Source organism: Astatotilapia calliptera, chromosome 12, assembly GCF_900246225.1.
Source record: "Astatotilapia calliptera chromosome 12, fAstCal1.2, whole genome shotgun sequence".
Classification (NCBI taxonomy): Eukaryota; Metazoa; Chordata; class Actinopteri; order Cichliformes; family Cichlidae; genus Astatotilapia; species Astatotilapia calliptera.
In genome coordinates, this window is record NC_039313.1 from 18,136,425 (window position 1) to 18,152,731 (window position 16,307).

The 16,307-nt window shown below is 38.7% G+C and overlaps 1 protein-coding gene across 1 annotated transcript; it reads right to left on the reverse strand.

Annotated features, from left to right (window-relative positions):
• Nucleotides 1-163: 163 nt before the first annotated feature.
• On the reverse strand, nucleotides 164-14,959 carry atp6v0a2b (ATPase H+ transporting V0 subunit a2b). Its single transcript, XM_026186717.1, has 20 exons — nucleotides 14,373-14,959; nucleotides 14,000-14,078; nucleotides 13,618-13,715; nucleotides 13,378-13,515; nucleotides 13,130-13,227; nucleotides 12,502-12,628; nucleotides 11,280-11,362; nucleotides 11,084-11,177; nucleotides 10,262-10,474; nucleotides 9,647-9,797; nucleotides 5,697-5,836; nucleotides 5,431-5,585; nucleotides 5,197-5,287; nucleotides 4,246-4,364; nucleotides 3,645-3,849; nucleotides 3,397-3,516; nucleotides 3,168-3,287; nucleotides 2,950-3,067; nucleotides 1,809-1,980; nucleotides 164-1,707 (listed from the first exon to the last, which is right to left on the reverse strand). The coding sequence occupies exons 1-20, from the start codon at nucleotides 14,487-14,489 to the stop codon at nucleotides 1,605-1,607; spliced, it is 2,541 nt and encodes an 846-aa protein (XP_026042502.1). The 5' UTR covers nucleotides 14,490-14,959; the 3' UTR covers nucleotides 164-1,604.
• Nucleotides 14,960-16,307: the final 1,348 nt, after the last annotated feature.

The window sequence follows — 16,307 nt, forward strand, 5'->3', positions numbered from 1 at the left end:
CGGGTCCACGTCAGTGGTGTTAGTGCCACAATACCTTGGATCTGTAACTACATTACATAAAACTCATGGATGTGAAACATGACCTGACAGAATCCCTTCAGTAAGGCTTGTATAAACCCAAGGAGGGAAGACATTTAAGGGCTTGAAGAGGAAAAAACAAACAAACCTCAAATACATTTTATTGACATTAAGAAAGAACAGACGTTTGTTGTAAAAGAGTTAGAACCTGAAGTGTATGATCAGAAAATACATGATATTAAAAGGGTAGCATCATAAGAAATTACAATACACCTTCAATCTATATTTTAACAATTTAGTTTTAACGAATCAATTAATAATGAAACAATTTGATTCAACAAAACAAAGATTGCTAATTCTGTCTCAAAGATTTGACATTACAATGAACCACTGAAAAGAAAAAGAAAAACATACTGACAGAACTTCCCTTTACCAACTCCAATACCAATCCTAAACAGTACACTTTTAGAAAATAAGCAAACACTAGTGCCTGGCACGAGTACAATACCTCCAATCTTCACCCATCAAAGGATGTTTGAAAGTAAAAGGCTCGTGACCAGCAGAGCTGAGTCAAAGGATGTGAGCTTTTCCATGGTAGGAATGTTAAGCTATACAGTAAGTAGCAGGTGCAAAGGCAACACTGTGAATGCATGAAAGTAATAATCACATTCCTTAACATTCATCTGCAATTCTGATACATTACAAAATATATATGTAATTTTTTTTTTGTTTAATCTGTAAAAGTATTTACATCCCTTCACACACCTGCTCAAGCACTTTTCAAAAGTTAAAAGTCAGGGATCCTTTGCTTTGTTTTGGTACTACAAGCTGGGCATTAAGGATGATACATTATGCTGTTGTGGGGTGGTAATTTTGGTAAGGCAGTCAGTGCAATAAAGTCGAGCAATGTAAATGAGAGGTTGGCTCACTCTCTACTGTGTGGAAACCAAATCTGCCAAAAACAAAAACGCCTTGGGGAAAAAAAATTAATATAAACACATAAACCAGGATGCTGAAATGAATGACAAAAGCTTGTTAAAGAAGAAGAAAATGAGGAAACACAAAGTAATAAATAAACTTCCATCTTATTAGATCACAAATGTCCACAGTAAGGTCAAAACTACCAACATATTTATCCCAAAGGTGTTTTCTAAGTAGCCAAATGTTACGGCCCTTCGCTTTCTTATTACTGCTAATGTTGGCTAATACTAAAATTTTATACATTACATTTTCCTATATTGATCCTGCATTTGGAAGATTTGTCTCTCCATGCAAGTGACATCAATGACCATTAACAATTGTACCTTATAAAAATTTGATGAGTTGCATGTTAAATCTGAGGCTAACATTTCACCCGAAAAACACTCTGCAGTGAAACTTAATGATCCTGACACAAAAGAATCGAAAGTTACACGAATTTCTGAATCTCGCCATAAATTTCTTTACATGAAATGTAAATAATAAAAAATGAGAATAAATATCCAAACTATTTGATCATACCTCTGGAAAAGGTCTTCACAAGTACAGAACCCTGTTGGCTTGTTTTGGTTCTGGTTACCAACTAAGACAATTTCTCAATAGTCACTTCACAGTAACCCATCCTGCTCAAAGCAAGATGGTAGGAGAGAGAAGGAAAACGGGCAAAACTTGACGCCAGTCCCACTGTAGAATTTATTCTGAAACTCCACCCTGTGGATAAAAAGATGAGAAACCGAAATTATAAACACGAAAACAGATACTTCAGAACATATTGATCCTATCACACACAGTACTTTAGTGCTTTGTCTTACCAGTGTAGCCGAAGAGCATGAAGGAACGCAGAGAGACCCTCCATTACCAAGAGGATGGACACAGTGAGGACAGCAAACAGGCCAAACAATGGCACCAGGACTACAACCCCAAGTTTTGTGTCCATTCTTAGTCCTATTCGCATGACCATGGCCCACAGCACCTCTGACAGCTCTGTGATGGCAAATAATAAAATCTACTTCAGCATCCATTTAGAGAAATACAAAATTCTGGCAAATCACAGGTCAAGAAAATTTTTTTACACTCACTCATCATGGACATTAATGTCATGGTCATGGGTGGTGAACCTGGACACCAATGAGTGTTCCAACAGGTCAATAATCCCAAGAAAACAGCAAAACTTGTTTTGGAATTGATAAAACAGCCTAACATAAAGCTGCTGGAATGGTCTTCCCAAAGCCCCGACCTCAACACTATAGAAAATTTGTGGACTATGCTTAAAAGCCAGCTCTGTCCAGGAAACCGACCCATTTAAATGAATTCCACCAGTTCTGCCAAGAAGTGTCAAATATTCTGCCAGATTTACGCCAGAATTTTGTTGACGGCTACAAAAAGCCTCTGACTGAGTCGCAGCTTCCTTAAGGACATTTAACCAAACATTAGTGGCGACGTAGGTATATATTTAAGCCTCTGCGTATACTTTTGACCCTGTGTGATTAGCCAAACTATTCAAACTATTCAAAACTATTCTTGTTTTTTTTTAAGTCCTTAAAAATGTATCCTGTACAATTATGAAACCTTGAAAAAGATTAGAGTTCAAAGAAATCATTAACAGCCAAAAATGACAATGCCTTTCATGCCCATGAAGAGTGCATGCAAGCTTCTGACAACAAATGAAACAAGGCAGCTAATAGTCTGCTGAATGTACTGCTAGTGAGTGGCCATCTCATAGCCTGCATATTTAATCATTTTCTCTGCATGTTAGAAAGGACAAATGTGGACAATGTAAAAACAGGTTATGTGAGAAATACTGGAACTGGAATAGAGGCCACAACTTGATACTTGACTAACCTAGTAAAGTCTGAAAAATTAAGTAACAATTAAGAGCAAAGTCCATTGTAACATTGTGAAGAAGCACTTTGTTTTAGAACACATAATAATTATTAATGATCTTGTACTTACGGGCATGTGCCAAGCTTAGAGCCCAGAGCCTTAGGTAAGAGGCTGTGTTGGAGATGCAACCCAGGCAATACTCTATGGTGTGAATGGACTGATGAAGTATCTCCTCTGCAAAGTCAAACTATTGTATAAAAAAGATAAATGAATGTAGCAACTGGTAAAAATGTTTGCTTATGAGCAAATACGAGATGAAAAGGTACCAAGCTGTTTGCAACACTGACCTCCTCTGAATGGTGATCCTCACTAGTAGACAGATCACTGTGACTGCTGCCCTCCTCCATGTCATGAGCCCTCATCAGGCAGAGATCTTCATCACTGCTGCGTCGCACACGCTCATATCCCTAAAATCGAACGGACAAACTAAGTGTGTTTGAAAATTTACACCAAGGAAAAATATTTGGTGACGTTTTTCACATCTTTTAAATGCAGGCATGAATCTCAAACCCTTACCCTGTACATTACCAAGCGGTGACTTCCATTTTTTAGCCAATAAAGGTAGATGGGTTTCCCCAGGAGTAAAACAGGCACTGAGAGAACAGCAATGATTACCAGAAATATCTGCAGACCATTCTGGAAGAAATAAATAAATAATTTAAATAATGAAGGTATGGGACTTCTGTGGGATATTTTAAATAACATTAGACTGAATGTGTTCATTAAGCACATAAACACACAGCTGAAAGAGTGGAGCTGCTTACCTGTCCTGGGTAAAGGGGCTTCAATGAACTATCATCCTGCATGATGAACATGTTTATGAAGTGGATGAGAATGCTCGGAGCGTCCACAGACGAGAAGGCGAGCCACTTGTAGAATATCATGAACACCAGGTATCCAAACAGACTCAGCATAAACACGAGCTCAGGGATGAACACCAAGTACAGGTTGTACTTCTTCCTGAAGTATCTGTTTTTTTGACAAACAAAAAGAAGGCAGACTATTAAAAACGATATCATGTTACTTAAGGAGCTGACATCATGCTTTTTTGTGCAGCTCAATGTCTACATAGGACAGAGGTATTCTCTCCCACAGAAAATACTCCTACAATACATGAAATAACCTTTTACACTGCAAGACTTTCTTCCATCTCTATGTTTGCCAGCATGTAATTTGCGTAGGCTTAAAGAAGTTATAAACATTTTTTGCCAAGAAAACTAAAGGTTCTGTTGCCGTCTACAAGAGCGAACACACGTCTCTATTCTTTCCCAGCTCCAGCAGCTAAAATGACAACTTGTTCCAAAGCGAAATACTGGCTCTTTAAGGGCTTTCACAGGGTAATGAAAACAGTAAACTAGTACTTACAGATGATTGTAGGTGCTGAGGATTACCCCAAAGCTCATGTGTATGACCCCGAATATCACTGACATCTTCATCTTATAGGAGTTAAGAAATGTAAGCCGGTTCGTTGCCAAGTTCCAAATCTTTACAAAGGAAAGGTGACATGTTATTACTGGTGACTTCAGGGATTAACTGGAGCAAACAGAATAAGTAGCTCTGCTTATTACTGTGATACATTACCAACATGAGGATTATAAGACTATTACTGTTGCGTGTCTAATAAGGTTACTTTTACCTAAGTGATTCAATAACAGCAACCCTGACACCAGAAATGTTGCTTTATTGAAGAATGTGTGGCTGATAATGTATGAGTGAAATTGGTTATCAAGCAAACTGACTGCTTTTAATGAGTTTAATCAGTTACGAATTGATCCAGTTTACTGTATCAACAACATCCTGGTGACTGATTTTCTTTAACCTTTTTAAATAACAGGATTTAAATTTCACACGTCAATAAAAAGATTCAAGTGCAAAATATCAAAAATTAAGATTAATCACATTATAAACCACCAAACCATAAAAAGTAATGATAAAATCCATTATTCCAATCAGGCATAACATTATGACCAACTGCCTAACACTGTTGCTCTCACTGTTCCTTTCTCGGACCACATTTGATAGATACTGTCCACTGCAGACCGGGGAAGCCCCACAGGAGCTGCACTTTTGGAGATGCTCTGACCCAGTCATCTCATATCCTCATGCTTACCCATTTTCCTGCTTCTAACACATTTACTTTGATGGCAAAATGTTCACTTGCACCCTAATGTATCCCACCAACATAACAGGTCCAACGATGAAGAGATAATCACTGTTATGCACTCTACCTGTGAGTATTCGTAATGTTATGCCTGATCAGTATATATATGACATGATATCATATTTTTAAGCTAGCTCTTAAAACTGTCTACTCACCGGGTCAATTCCCAGAGGGTACGGCCCTTTAAAAACACCTGGAGTATGTGGATCCAAAGTTAGCTGGCAATTCTTACAGAGGACACTATTGCTGTAGGGCAAAAATGAAACCCGTAGTAGTGTCTGTGATTGTGAAACTGATTTTACAAAATTCATCTTATATTCATCTTATCTTTAAAAACACAGTTGTAAACTTCCTGTTATATGAAGTTCTTCTTATTAAAAGGTACTTACTTCCACTTTCCTTTAAACATGGGAAGCACACTCCATCCAGAACCAAAGATGTTGAGAGATTTTGAGAAACAGTCATTGTATATCAGCCCAGTGTAGATAGAGAACAGTCCCATCATCAGAATGATATAACGCCCCTCGAAGAATGTGTTCAAGATCTGCACGTGCACATTAAAATCACTTAATTATACTTCTGAGAGACTGCTTTTACCCATGCAACACAAATAAACTTTAGAAAGGGCATTTTCAAAAAACTTTGGAGTACTTGCCTCATTCCTGGTGTTTTTAAATTTGCGGTGGTTTTCATACAAAACCATCCAGAAAGCAAACAGAGCCATGAGAATGCCATGACCAAGGTCACCAAACATCACAGCGAACAAGAATGGAAAAGTTATGATTGTGAATGGAGCTAAAAATAATCAGAAGGGGGAAAAAAGCACAGTGAATGATCATTTAAAGCTTTTTAAAAATAAATACGATAGTACAAGGGTGGACAACAAAGGCATTAGTATTAATATAACTGTAATGTAATAACTTGATAGTAAAGTAATGTCACTGCAGCTACAACAAACTGTTTTGAAGGCCTCATTTATACTGAAACACCTGTAAAAACTGCATTTCAACATAAGAAGTCACATCATATATACACATAAATACATATAATTTTGTGACTCTTCCACCAATTTTTACACATATAAATATTAACATTGAAACAAAAGGGTATGTTTCACTCATAAAGGATAATAATTTCTGCAATAAAATATGATAGTTATCAACTTTGACTTGCAAGAATTTTAGTGCAATTTTAAACATATTAGTCTAATAGGAGCCTATAATAATTAACCTATATTAATTATGCTATAATTATGAGCATGTTACCCTATTATTATCACCATACTACCATTTTTAATCTAGATAAAGTACAGATATTTATTATAATGAGGTTACTATAGTATTACAAATACATTATTATACTATTATTAAATGGTTTTTGGATCATTGGAACCTTTATTTTTTTTATAATTATTACTCATTTGGATTTTTAAAATCTCTTTATTATAAAGTAACAGAAAAATAGCTACTAAAACTACTAATACTAAGTTAAGATAAATCATGCTATATCTAAAATATCATAAAAAGCTAATCTGAAGGTTGCCTGCATTGTTACAGGGAGCAATTTGCTTATCACGCACAGACCATTTCAGGCTGTGGTTGCCTAGGTAATAGTGTAATGCAGGGGTAGGCAACCTTTCTGATGACGAGTGCCATCTAAAAATTTCCTCAGAAGTCAATGTGCCATATGATTGCATTAGCAATAAATTTAATAACGCTCTATATTAACAGTTACACACTATATAGAACAACTTTGTAGATATATGGCATGTTTGTTAATACACATGTTAATCTGATCTCTGGTCTCCCACTCAGAGACACAGGTCTCCGAGGGTCCAGCATTCAGACAGCTACCTGAGGACAGTCATGTGAGAGAAAATCTTCTCACACAGATATGTAGAAACAAATACTGTCAATAAGGCCTCTGCAATGTTCTGAAGACAGTTAAACTTGCCAGGTAGTGATGTCCAGCAGGTGAAAATGCAAGCTCCATGAACACGCACAGCTGTGGGTTCCAGCTGCGTTTGTAGTTCTGCAAACTTTGACCCCCACAGAGTCGAGGTTTTCATTTCAATCAGCTGCATTTTGATGTTGTATTAACTGGCATTAACTCGGCCAGTTAATGCGAGACAAATCCAGCTGCTCATTAAAGATTTCTGGTTTGATCAGAAAAGAAAACATTGGTCCATACACCTGAAAGTCCCAAAAACGTATTGTGAATTCTGTCTCAAGTCTACGGATGTATCCGTGTATTTCCGTGGTGCTGATGGAGCGGAAAGCTCCTGAAGCTTTTGAAGTTTCGGAACGTGGAAAGCTAACAACATCCCTCTCATCAAGTTATTTTTAGCCAATTACAAGTTGAAACTGGTAGTTGGGGTTGTTAGCTAAGATACCGTCATTAAGAAGCGGCACAACTAATGTTTCTATGTGAGCTTATTTGCGATGTGCACCGCTGGCCCGGCCATTTATTTTTTAATGCACCTCAGATTAATTCACTGCGTGTCGTGCCCAGGGCTGGACTGGGACAAACAAACATCGGCCCGGGCATTTTGACTAGAGACCGGCCCACCAGGTATTAAAGCCATAAAGCCTTTGAATGAAAACAAACGCTGTTGTGACAGTGATGTACAGTCTTGTTGGTATATGTATGATTTCTATACATTTTACGTCAGATAAAATCTCTGGTTGTAAGCTTCAGATAATTATTTAATAACAGCCAGACATTTTAAATGAGAATAAGAAAGAAAAGTATTTCTTTGTGCCCCCCTTTCCCTGTTAATGCCCTACCTGGCCCCCCTGGCAAAACTTTGCTAGATCCGCCCCTGCACAGTTACCAGCTGTCAGCTACTTAGAAAAGGATCCTGGGATTATTTGTCTCTCAGAAACAGTTGATAACTTCAACTCATTCATGTCACCTAAAAGGTAAACCTGTTTCTCCATCACCTGTTCAGCTCTGATGATTCAGTAAGGACATCTCCTGGTTTCATCCTCATGTTTCCCTCTCACCAGATATACAAACCGATATCATGACCAGCAGCTTTACAGCTGTGGCTCCAGCAAACATCAGCTGATACTAGAAATTAATATTAAATACATTCTAACAACAGCTGATCAAGCTTAAACGTGCTGCTGTTGTTTAGCGTGAGATCCAGCGGTTTCCTCTTTCTGGCACAAAGTGGGCGACAAACAAACAAGAGAGAAAAGCCGATCAGCTGATCATTGATCAGTTTCATGATTGAAGTAGAAACGGGAGAGAATTAGACAAGAAGAGGCAGCTGTGCAGCGTAACGACAGAATAACTCCAGCTTTGTGTCTTTTTTCCATTCTAGCTGAAGTACGGGACAAACTGTGCTCCTTTTCAGCTCAACACGAAACGCGTGATGTTTTCTCTGAATACCAGACCATTCCGTCTTTTTAGGCGACGGTTGGCAACTCTACTAACTAACCTTATGAATAAAATAAAGTTTACTATCAGTAACATCATAGCACCCACCCAGCTGTATAGAAACTCCGTCATGCTAGCTAGTACGCAGTACGAGTTATTGTAACTGACTGTAAAAAGTCAGCACAATGAAAATAAACTCCACCTAAACTTGGTTTATATCTGACCCAGATAGACTGCAGGTCATAACTTCTTACCTGAAGTTCAGTTCACCTGACAGTCGGACCAGCGGCCGCCTCAGGTCTCTCCTCCTCCTGCCTCCCCTTTCCCTCATCCACCTGCTGGCCTCCACCACTTGCTAATGTTACTGAACCTGGGGAAGCTCCGCCATATCCGCCACCAAACAACGGACTAATTTTTACACAACGGCCAGCATCTGGCCAATCCACCACCTTTCATTGTTTATACCGTTACAAAAAAAAAATCATCAGTTTCCTTGTCAGGAAACAACTTCCTGTTCAGCGGAAATGCCTCTGGTTTCAGTAGTGTGTGTGAGAGCATTTCAGTAGTGTGTGTGAGAGCTAAAATTTCAGTAGTGTGTGTGAGAGCTAAAATTTCAGTAGTGTGTGTGAGAGCATTTCAGTAGTGTGTGCGAGAGCTAAAATTTCAGTAGTGTGTGCGAGAGCGTTTCAGTAGTGTGTGCGAGAGCGTTTCAGTAGTGTGTGCGAGAGCGTTTCAGTAGTGTGTGCGAGAGCGTTTCAGTAGTGTGTGTGAGAGCATTTCAGTAGTGTGTGTGAGAGCTAAAATTTCAGTAGTGTGTGTGAGAGCGTTTCAGTAGTGTGTGTGAGAGCTAAAATTTCAGTAGTGTGTGTGAGAGCTAAAATTTCAGTAGTGTGTGTGAGAGCGTTTCAGTAGTGTGTGTGAGAGCGTTTCAGTAGTGTGTGTGAGAGCGTTTCAGTAGTGTGTGTGAGAGTGTTTCAGTAATAATGTCCCTTACGGCACCTCATATCTCAGGACCCGCCCCCCTTAGCTTAATGCGTGCTGATGTAGCCGTCAGCTCTTACTTTCAATACAGAATCGTTCAAACATTCAGAATTATAAAGTGCTGGTTTTGATACATTAGTTGGGCCCATAGTGAGAGTGTGAGTGTGTGAGTGTGTGTGTGTGTGTGTGTGTGTGTGTGTGTGAGAGATAGACAGACAGACAGGTACAAATCTCACTTACCAGGGTTTACTTCCCTGTAGCTGCCCACTCCATAGGAGTCTACAATATTCTGAAATCCAGAGGTAAACTTGTTGGTCCTTATCAGGGTGGGAGGAGTGTCAGTTGTGGGGATACGATTAACGAAGGAAGGAACTGTTGCTCCACTTTTCCTCTGAAACATCAATGGGAAGTTACACATGTAACATGTAAGTAGGTTACAAGAAGCTTTTCTCCACAAATGTACATATAAGAAATATATACAGAACTCTAAATCATTTTTAAAAAGCCGTACAGACAGTATAATGTACCGTTTTTAGATCTATAAAGTGCGCCAGCTCTAAATAACTTATATTTTATATGTATTTTAAAATCTATACATAAACATGTATTAACAATAACACATCTTTGTAGTTCTTTTTCACAAATACACACTTTTACACTTCTCAACCTGCAAAATGAATCAATAGTGAGCCCTCAGTACCCAAGCAACGCAAAATGTGTTTTTCTTTAAATAAAGTGGGGCAAAGACTGATGCCTCACACAGCATTTGCTTTTATCATAATAAAACCAAGCCCTTTAAACAACAGCAAAGGTTAAATAAACAGAAAAGCCTCCAGTCAGGCTGAAGTTCCTCACCGATCCGTCTTCTAGCGCTCTCCGCAGTGCAGGAATGTCACTGACAGGACACCACACCTCTGCGATCAAACACTTATTGGTCACATCAAAACTACACAGGTTCAGAACATAGTAGATGGCCTTCATCTTCTTGACTTGGACGACCCAGATGTAGACAGATTCTGAAGCCTTGATCAGGACCTGTCTCAGGTAGTCTTCTGTCCTATGAAGCACCTGGATACAGTAACAGGTAAACACGACTGTTAGTGTGATGTATAGCTTCAGATTATTAAGAATTTCTTTTTAAAAGAGAGAGATTAAAAAGTTACAAAACATTTTATTTTATTTTAAGATGATGTATGTGACATTTAAAAAGAACAACATGTTCAAATTTAGACCTTTGTGAGTGTTTGTGTGTGAATATAAGAGGAAAAAGCTATAAAACAGGCAAAAGACAAAGCAGTGGGGAGATAAAGAGAGAGTGGCATGTATAAAGTTTCAGCTGAGGCCTCATGTTGATCATGTGCTACAGCGGCTGAGTGGAATTCCATCTTTCAGTCACAGTGGGTTAATGCTACCAAAGGATTCACAGTGCAATGCTCTTGTTAGGAGCTGAGCTGTTTGTGCAGTTTTGCTCACTGGCTAACAAGAACAACAGCCAGGTTAATCGTTCAGAAAACAGATCAACCATTTCATTTTGTTCTTTGACCGTGAAAAGAAGTTCAAAGCAGAAATCGTGTGTATAACATAAAGAAAGAGTATTCTCTTGTCACACATAATAACTTTTTCTATCCTTAACTAAACACTTGTATGATCAGATAATTAAGCAAACAACAGACATACAGTTTTCAGGTCCTGAATGCGAGTTCTTAGTCCTTCCACAACATCGTCCCTCTCCTCGTTGTTACTGGGATAGGGGTACAGGTGACAGTGGTAGCTGTGGAGAGAAAAAAGTATGCCATTATTTATAGCTTACTACTATTGGACATAGAGTCTAAAACAGATGCCAGCCTTTTAACGAGTCCTGTGAAATATTTACCAGTCACAGATCTTTTTCACTTTCTGACCAATTTGGTCTCCCCAGTAGGAAATCAGGAACACCACACTTTTGGTAGGTTCACCCTGCAGAAAAAGGAAGTGTAAAAAAATAAAGGAGACACCACTGACACAAAAAATACAAGTTTAATATGAGAAGGATTTCAGGTTTTACTTATATATGTAACTTTAATAAAAATCTAAGGAAAACAAAAAACTGATTTAGATGCATTTGTACAATCAGCTGTTGTTTACCAAAAAAAATGAGAGGAAATACAGCTGATGACCTGAAAGCTCTTTGACCTTGAAAACCCCAATTTTTGAAAAAGCACGACTCTCTCTCTCTTTTTGTGGAGTTTAGTGATGAGCGTTAGCACGCCTTTCCGATCTTCCATCAGTAAAAATCCATCTGACATTCCATTAGTGAGGTCATGCCTCTGGTCAAGCAGAGGAAATTCCCAAGTGGATTAGTGGTATCTCTCACTATGAATAGACAACATCACAGCACTCACTGTTTATATCAACAACTAGTAAAGAATACTTAAGAGCTTCAAAAGAGTCATCTACTATTTTGTCCCATAACAAATCTGGGATTTAAGCTTTGGGTGGTCCCGAGTCTGGATAAACTGGGAAGGTTGTGTCAGGAAGTCAGGACATCCTACATAAAATCTTTGCCAAACCACACATGCAGGTCACCAAGAGGAGCAAATCCATGATTCACAACTCTCTACGATACTCTCCCACCTCCATCCTCTGATCTCCAGCAAAACAAGACGGACTTGTTCTCAGTAATATTTAATAACATCAATACCATGTGTGCACACAGCAAGGGAGGGGGGAGACAGAAAAAGAGACGGGAGTTTATTTCCCATTTCTACCATGAAATGAAAGTAATGTGCATAGCGGGAGAGTTACTTAGGTATATAAGCATGTTTTCTCATTATTACATGTGGACAAAGATGTTAAAATCTATTTGTACTAAAGTTTTTAGTGTGCTATTAAAGCTAACTTACAGTTAATTTGATTTAAATCAAATAAACCTGGTTCATTAACTTGTTGTACAAAGTCAAATATCCTTAATCAAGCCTAGTTAGGAAATAAGACACAGGCAAAATTTTAAAAGGAAGCTTCTTTTGTTTCTTTCTGTCTCATGTTTTTACGTCACACCGTAAAACATAACAAAATATAACAAAAGTAAATTGGAATCCAAATCATGTTTAACCTACCGTGTCAGGATCTTCCAGATACTCTTCGACTTCAGCATAGCTAAGGATGGTGTAGCCTTTACATACTCTCCAAAGCATTCGCTCAAACGCCTCGATCTTCACCCTCTGAATAAGGCCAGAAATGAAACTGCAAAAGACAAACGAGCAGCTGTCAGACCTCATCCTCTATCAAGATCAATTAAATTAATTAAATATAAATAAAAATTTAATGTATCAATATAAAGGGAATGACACCAAGTACATCCTGACTGCACTAGCACTGTAAGTTTAGCCACCTTTTCTTTGAGCCCTCATTGTCACTACACATTCAACTAAATCTGTGCCCCACCACACTATCTCTCTGTTTTTACAAAGTCTAAATATATTTTTGCTTCATTAATCAGTTCTTTCAAAAAGCCACAGCTGCCTCACAGTTTCAGAGCATTTTGTGAATAGCTTGTTTGTTTGTGGGTGTTCTAAGTATAAAGTGCATCTGTGAGTAAGAAGAGCAGCGGCAGACAGAAAAGGAAACAGAAAACTATTTAGAAAGAAAATAAATGTGCATCTGTCCTCATTCATGTGGAGCATTCACTTTGTATAACATAAATAAAATGCTGACTGATAAGGCTGACAGAATTGTATCCCTCACCCCAGTTTGGCTCCTAGCCTCTGCATGCTGCTGTAGTCCATCAATGTGTCTTTTTCCAGGAAGGGAAACTCCTCATACTGTACTTGCAAGGGCTCCCGCTATAAGTGAAGACAAGACGCAGGAGGGTAAAGAAGGCAACTGAAATGAAATCAGCCAGCACACTAATTTCTGAGCCATGAAAGAAAAACAATGTGGCATCGTAGTGAGAATGTGGGTTTTTCAAGAGGTGAGCCAACACAAACACTAACCTCAGCATTTCTTTGGACAAAGTTGCGTGTGATGCGCAGCATGTGTGTGTACTCTGTCAACTCCAGCAGATTCCTCTGCAGCTTCTCCTTATTCCTGGTGACTTCACCTAATTCCATCTCTAGCCTCTGTAGCTGTTCCTGAGAAACGATAGGAACGTGTAATATTTAGCAATACATGACAGCAATAATAATACTAAAAATGATGATTATGATAAAAATAATAATAAGATAGTAACTAACCATTATAGTCATGACATGCTTGGGTAAAGGAGCTGCTGGGTTCACATCTGTTTCTGGCAGTGAAATATCTGCTTTCTTGATTTCCCTCAGAAGGTATCCTGTTATAAACAACAAGCGATTTTTAACTTTATGAAACTATCATAACCGCTTCCAAACACCGTGACCAGCCTTTGAAAAACACTGAAATTGAAGACAAGTCTGACAGTGTGCTACTCTCTTCCTAATTTAATAATCCAGGGTTTGGTTAACCGAGTTAAGCATTCAACTAAATCTACAACCAGCTGACATTTCCCATGACTCGATTTACCTTCAGTGAGGAGATCTTCTTCCCACCATAAGCAGCCAAGAACTATTAAAATGTCAAAGACTAACATATGCTTACCGAGGATCCTCTCCATTTCTTCACATTTTTTGATCTCATTGACATATTTTCTCTGGAATGCGTTAACAGTGGGATTGAGCTGAAACAGGTGAAAAGTACATGTTCGTTAGCACCTTCTCATGCAGGACTCTTAACATATCTCATGAATAAACTTAAAAAACTGTGCAATAAGTCTATGTATGATCCCATTTATGATAGCATTAAGACATATGCCGGTGACTTCCGCGTTCACTTTATGTACTGAGCAAACGTCACTGCATTATTTGATGACTGTAGAGAACTTTTAGATTATTGTCAAAAAATTCAGCTACAACTTTTTAAGTGATGAATTACTGTTTCTAGCAGATTCAAAGCGGTCTGTTTTCGTACTTACATCTCTGAACTCTGCAAGCCCCAGTTCTCCAAGTTCACTGATGCAGTCGTACGCGGACCCAGACTGTAGAAACAGCTGGGCCAAACACATCTCTTCACCACGGAGCAGAGAAGCCATCGTGACAGTTCTATCTGATATTCCCCTCTTCCGCGGGTGGGCTAATGTTAGCAAGCTAAACGGTGCTGTTTCTCCAGATTTTATGTTAGCAATGTTCAGTCGAGTAGTCCGTAGCCCTTGTCATGATGTGGCTCAGGTGATAAAACTAGACTTCCCTTACATAACTCCTGATTTACATAGCTATCATTACAGCACACTATCGCTGTTAGCTAGCTAACTGGCTAGCCAAGTGCCGTGTTGTTGACTCTTGGATGGGGAAAAATGTTTCAGTAAAGTTGAATGTGAAGCTAAGAAATAATAAGTGTTACGACCGCTAAATCCTAGTACGTGGCGAAAAGTCTTAGACTTTACGAAGTTTTAGCCTACGTCCGTAACACTCACGTCACTGCACTTCACACTGTTGAATGCGATCAACTTCCACGGCACCCAGTGTACCTTTGACCAATGACGGCAGCCTCCTGGAATCTGCGCACAACACAGTCAACATAACGCTAAACCCTGAACGCTGACTGAAGGTTCATGACCTGAGACAAAAACTTCGACCTCTTAGAAGTTTTTTATTGGATTCTTTCAAGAATTATATGGAAGGTTGTTTACACCACTGAAAAAAAAAGCCAAACGCAAAGACTCAAACTTCTGAGGAAGTTGACATTTTTACATAACAAAGTATTAATGACAAGTATTTTCCACCTCCTTACTATTTTTGCATAATTTTCACACTTACATGTTTCAGATCATCACATTTTAATATTGATAAATAAAGACAAATTAAGTAAATAGAAAATGCAGTTTTTAAATAATGCTTTTATTTATTAAGTGAAAAAATCCCAACCCAATCCAAACCTCGCCATATGAGAAAAGTAATTGTCCTCACTTGTTAAATCGTGAATTAACTGTGATTAACCACAATATTTTGAAAGCTAGATTCAGTGGCAAAAAGCCATAGTCATGCCTGATTACTGCCACACCCGCAGAATCTGTTATCACTTAAAAAGACCAACTGTCTGACAAAGTGAAGTACACTAAAAGACCTCAAGAAGCAACACATCATGCCACGTTCTAAAGAAACAGCTGAGAAACAAAGTCCTTGACATCTATCAGTCTACAAAGTGTTACAAGGCCATTTGTAAGACTTAAGTGAGTGAAAGCCATTATCCCTAAATGGAGAAAACATGGAACAGTGGTGAACTTTTCCAGCAGTGGCTGGCCTGCCAAAATTACTCCAAGATCGTGCTGATGACACACTCACGAGGGCAAAAAAGACCCCAGACCGACATCTAAAGGACTGCAGGTCTCACTTGCCTCAGTTAAGGTCAGGGTTCATGATTAAAGTAAGAAAGAGAATGGGCAAAAATGGCATGCATGGGAGAGTTTGAGGAGAAAAACACTGCTGACCAAAAAAGAACACAAAGGCTTGTCTCACATTTGCCAAAAAAAACATGGTGATGATCCCCAAGACTTTTGAGAAAAGTTTTCTCAAAAACGTTTTGGAAGGTTTGAGTGCTGTTGCATCTGGTTTAAAACGAACACAGAATTTCAAAAAAAGAGCAACATTCCAACAGTCCAACATGGTGGTGGCAGTGTGATGGTCTGAGGCTGCTTTGCTGCTTAAGGACGTGTTCAAATTGCTGTAATTGATGGAACCATGAACTCTGAATGTCCAGCCATCAGTTACTATGCTGAAGCTCAAGAGCGCTCAGATTAAGCAGCAGGACAATGATCTGAAAAAAAAAAAAAGATCTGCCAAGCGTGGCACAGCCAGTTATTAGATTTGAGGGCATATTTAGAACTGGGCCAGGTATGTTTGGATAGCTTTTT